This window comes from Thamnophis sirtalis, unplaced genomic scaffold (assembly GCF_051295495.1).
Source record: "Thamnophis sirtalis isolate CommonGarterSnake01/CBP01778 unplaced genomic scaffold, rThaSir2_p1.2 scaffold_13, whole genome shotgun sequence".
Classification (NCBI taxonomy): Eukaryota; Metazoa; Chordata; class Lepidosauria; order Squamata; family Natricidae; genus Thamnophis; species Thamnophis sirtalis.
This window is the reverse complement of record NW_028261393.1, coordinates 17596342-17600699: the sequence shown is the minus strand read 5'-3', so window position 1 is coordinate 17600699 and position 4358 is coordinate 17596342. Positions and strand designations below refer to the sequence as shown.

The window sequence follows — 4358 nt, the reverse complement described above, 5'->3', positions numbered from 1 at the left end:
GTTTCCGGTCATAACGCCCCGCAAAGCCCTTTGAACGAGACGCAAAAAGGGGCGAGGAGGAAGCTCTCCCCAAAACGCCTACACGACAAACGCCTCAGCGGCGCCGCTCCTCTCCTCCTCCCCGCCCCCCCTCCCCCGCGCCCTCCTCGCTTTTATGAATGGAATTCTCCAGCCCGAGCCGGATTACTATGCCGCCCGGCGCTCTAGCGCGCGCTTGTCCTCCTTCGACACTGGATTGGCTCCCGCCGCCATTGACGTCACCCGAGCGGTGGGAGGAGTCGCCCGGCCAGAGCCCTTAAGTATGAGTCACCCTCGAAAAGGGGGCTTGTTCACTATAACACCGGGCATCCCCCCCCCCACACCAGTTCCCGGCCAGTCTGAAAGCCGTCGCTGCAGCTGGACAGGGGTTCTTCCATCCTCGCAACCCCACCTGCTAAGCTCCGGCCGCATCTGCATTGGGAGAGGCGGATTCCTTCGACCAGCAGCCACCCAATCGGACGCCCGGATCGACCCCGCTGCTGTCCGCCTCCCCCTCCCCAACCGAGGCTTTTTTCTCGCTGAATGTGCAGTGGGACCCTCTTCCAAGGTGAGTGCGGACCCCTTCCTTAATTTGACAGCCCAAAAGAACCTTCTCTGCAAGGGATCCAGGTCTGAGCGAGCCATCTAGGGTGGTTTAACACGTTTTCAAAGGCAAAATCACAGGCTAGTCTAGACTCCAGACACTTGTTTTTTAAGGACATTTTCCGCAGTCCGACTCTAAACTTGTTAAGTGGGTTGCGAGTCTCAATAGGCTTCACTTAAAAGTCGCACCGTTACACATCAGAATTGGAAACAGATCCGGATGGTGCAGCAGCCGTTTTTCAGGACACGGATCGACATCTACAAATCCTAAGTGTTCACCAACAAACGGATCGCCAGGTATTTTTCTCAGGAAATTAGCTGGACTTGAACTCTTGAAGGAAGGGCTTCCTAATTCGATGCCTTCCAGATGAGCCTAGACTACTACAGGCTTCCTAATTCCCAGCCAGCACGGTTGCTTTGCCATGCTGGCTGTGAAATAGTACTCCATACATGTAGAAGACAGAAGGCTATCCAAAGTTTGTTAAAGATATTATTGCCTTCCTTAGCTTGACGATTTAACAGACATAGGCAGAATAAAAAGGATTGGTGTTTTGTTTTGTTTTTACAAAGGAGGAGGACATAAACACCGCTCAGCTTGTTCCCTTGACTTTTCGTGTTTACCAGCTTGTTAGCAGAAAGGCAGAGAGAAGCTGCACAATCTATTTTGTTGCACAGTATTCAGAGCCATCCCTTCCCTAGAAACATTTCTGAATGCCACTATTAAGGAAAGAGCTAGGTTAGGTTAGAGCAAGCAAAAGAGAAAGGGATACGGGCAGGGAGACCTGTGCAGGAACAGAAAAAATATACATGATGTCATCTGGAGCAACCTACGTTGACAAGAGACAACATTGGCTTGTCCTCTTTTATCTTGACGGGCTTGTTTGAAGAACGGGGTGGGGGGGTGGGGGAAGACAGGGCAGGTGGCAAACAAGGACAGGCCCAAGCCAGAAATATCCCATTTAGAAGGCATTGATCACAAGGACTCAACAATCACAGGTAAACTATACCTACAAAAGGTAGTGGTGGTTTTAGGAAACTAAAGGTAGCTGGTTTGCCTCCGTCTTGAGTCCCAACCTTAGAAAACATGTATCAATTCATCTGTCCCTTCCAAATGCACACAAACATAGATATGAAAACACGCTCCAATACTTACAAATACTTGCTGCTTCATTCCAAACCTGAGTTGCAACTGAGTTGGCTTTTTCATCTGCTGTTTCAGATCACAGGTAGAGAGCATGAAAGAGGAACTGCCCACCAACACCACCAAGATCCAGCCAGGCTGGTTTGTGCCAACTAATGGCAGCACCAGCAAATCCTTCTACTTCTCAGAGACGCCTGCTGCTCTTCCCTTAAATCCTTGGGATGTCGTCCTGTGCGTTTCTGGGACGATCATCTCCTGTGAGAACGCCATTGTGGTGGCCATCATCTTTTACACTCCAGCTTTTCGGACTCCGATGTTCCTGCTGATTGGAAGCTTAGCCACGGCTGATCTCCTGGCTGGCTTGGGCCTGATCTTTCACTTTGCCTTTGTTTATTGCGTCCAGTCCGAGATGGTTAACCTCCTCACCATGGGCCTTCTGGTGACCTCCTTCACCGCCAGCGTGGGCAGCCTCCTGGCCATCACCATAGACCGCTACTTGTCTCTCTACAACGCGTTGACCTACTACTCAGAGAGGACAGTCACTCGGACCTTCGTCATCCTCATCCTCACGTGGGGGGTCTCCATCAGCGTTGGCCTGTTGCCCGTCATGGGCTGGAACTGCTTGAAGGACAACACCGCCTGCAGCATCATCAAGCCGTTGAACAAGGACCACCTCGTCATCCTGTCCATTTCCTTCTTCATGGTCTTTGCGGTCATGTTGCAGCTCTACGTGCAGATCTGCAAGATTGTGTGTCGGCATGCCCAGCAGATCGCCCTGCAGAGACACTTCTTGGCGACGTCGCACTACGTCACTACCCGGAAAGGCATCTCCACATTGACTCTCATCCTGGGGACCTTTGCTTCATGCTGGTTACCCTTTGCTGTTTACTGTCTCCTGGGAGATTACACCTACCCTGCCCTCTACACCTATATGACTGTGCTCCCGGCCACTTACAACTCCATGATCAACCCGGTGATTTATGCCTTCCGGAACCAGGAAATCCAGAAAGTCTTATGGGCAATATGCTGCAGCTGTATCTCCTCCTCTATGCCTTTCCAGTCCAGATCGCCCAGTGACGTCTGAGTCCTCTTTCTCTCTCTCTCTCTGCTCCAGCAGCCTTCTCCCCAATCTCTTGCCACTCCAATGTGCAAAGCCTTTCTTTCTAATGTCCTTCCCCTTCCCCTTTGCCAATGTAAGTGACCTGGATGTCCTATATTTTTATTTATTTTGACTTCAGGAAAGGGGGGGGGGGAAGGACAAATCTCATTTATTTTTTTAACCATGCCTTTTTAAAAAAAAAGACAGGGGAGGGGGGAAAGAAGGGGGAATCCATGTTTCTGCTTTTGTGTGTGTGTGCATGCGTGGGTGTATCGGTGACATGTCGGGTCTGATGCAAATCTTTTGTCTGAAATATTGAGAGTGCATTATTTTCTTAAGAAAAGGAAAAAAACGGCAAGAAGCAAGCCTCAAAACCTTTCTTTGGAGTTTTTATAGCCTTAATTACCTCAGAGCTCTAGAAAAACTATTTTTCTACATTTTAAACAAATGCCATTGCACCTCCCTTCTGTCTCTCCTTCGATCAAATAACTCAGAGCTACCCCAGGTTTCAAAAACAAAATAGATTCCCAACCCCCACATATCTGTATTTGGCTGCCCCCTGGTGTTTATTCTAATCTCTGCAACCCTAAGAAGAAGAAGAAGAAGTGTGCCATTGGGGTGGGAGGCGGGGTGGAGGGCAAGAGGAGAATAAGGGCAGTATTAATAAAAAAAGATTGTATAATATTGAGATCTGAAGCAATGTGAATGTCCAGCATGCAGGTGGTCCTCGACTTACAACCATTTGTTTAGTGACCATTCGAAGTTATAATGGATACTGGAAAAAAACAGTACTGATTTATGACCACATGCAAACATCTCTGGGGTCGCATGATCAGAATCCAGGCACTTGGCATCCGGCAATGTATTTATGACATCTGCAGTGTCCTGGAGTCATGTGATCTGTGATCCCTTTTTGTGACCTCCTGACAAGCAAAGATCCTGCTTGAGCAGGAAATTGGACTAGAACAGGAGCCAGCAACCTTAAATACTCAAAGAGCCACAAAGGTCCTAACAGGAAGCCCCCCACCCATTCAATTCTGGAGCCAACTGGAAATCCAGTTCCCCCACCATAGAGTCTCCTCCTAGTACGGCATCCTTTTTCCTCTACCTGTCCTAACCAAAAGCCCTATCAATTGTGGAGCTGACCGGAAAACCTGCCCCTTGCCATAGAGTCTCCTCCTAGTGTGCCCTACTTCCCCCCGCCAACTGGAAGCTCCTCTCAAAATTGTGGTGCTGACTTGCGACAGGGAGCAGCAGCAGAGCGATGAAAGAGCCACATGCGGCTCCAGAGCTGTAGGTTGCTGACCCCTGGACTAGAAGACTTCTAGGGTCCCTTCCAACTCTTGTTATTGGGGAACCGTCATGAAATGACCATTTTACTAACTTAACTGCAGCAATTCCCACTTAGTAACTCTGGCAAGAAAGGTCATAAAATGGAGCAAAACTCATCTTAATTGTCTTGCTTAGCAACAGGACCGCTTGGGTTCAAGTTGGGGA

At 49.2% G+C, this 4358-nt stretch overlaps 1 protein-coding gene across 1 annotated transcript; it reads left to right on the top strand.

The window, feature by feature from the left end:
* The first annotated feature begins 358 nt into the window (after positions 1-358).
* GPR3 (G protein-coupled receptor 3) lies at positions 359-3738 on the top strand. The gene is made up of 2 exons (XM_014065619.2): positions 359-586; positions 1841-3738. Exon 2 carries the CDS (start codon positions 1857-1859, stop codon positions 2844-2846), a length of 990 nt encoding a protein of 329 aa, XP_013921094.1. The 5' UTR covers positions 359-586; positions 1841-1856; the 3' UTR covers positions 2847-3738.
* The last annotated feature ends 620 nt before the right edge of the window (positions 3739-4358 follow it).

Bases quoted from the DNA above. Each gene is read 5' to 3' on its own strand.
- GPR3 (XM_014065619.2), top strand. From the start codon at position 1,857: ATGAAAGAGGAACTGCCCACCAACACCACCAAGATCCAGCCAGGCTGG.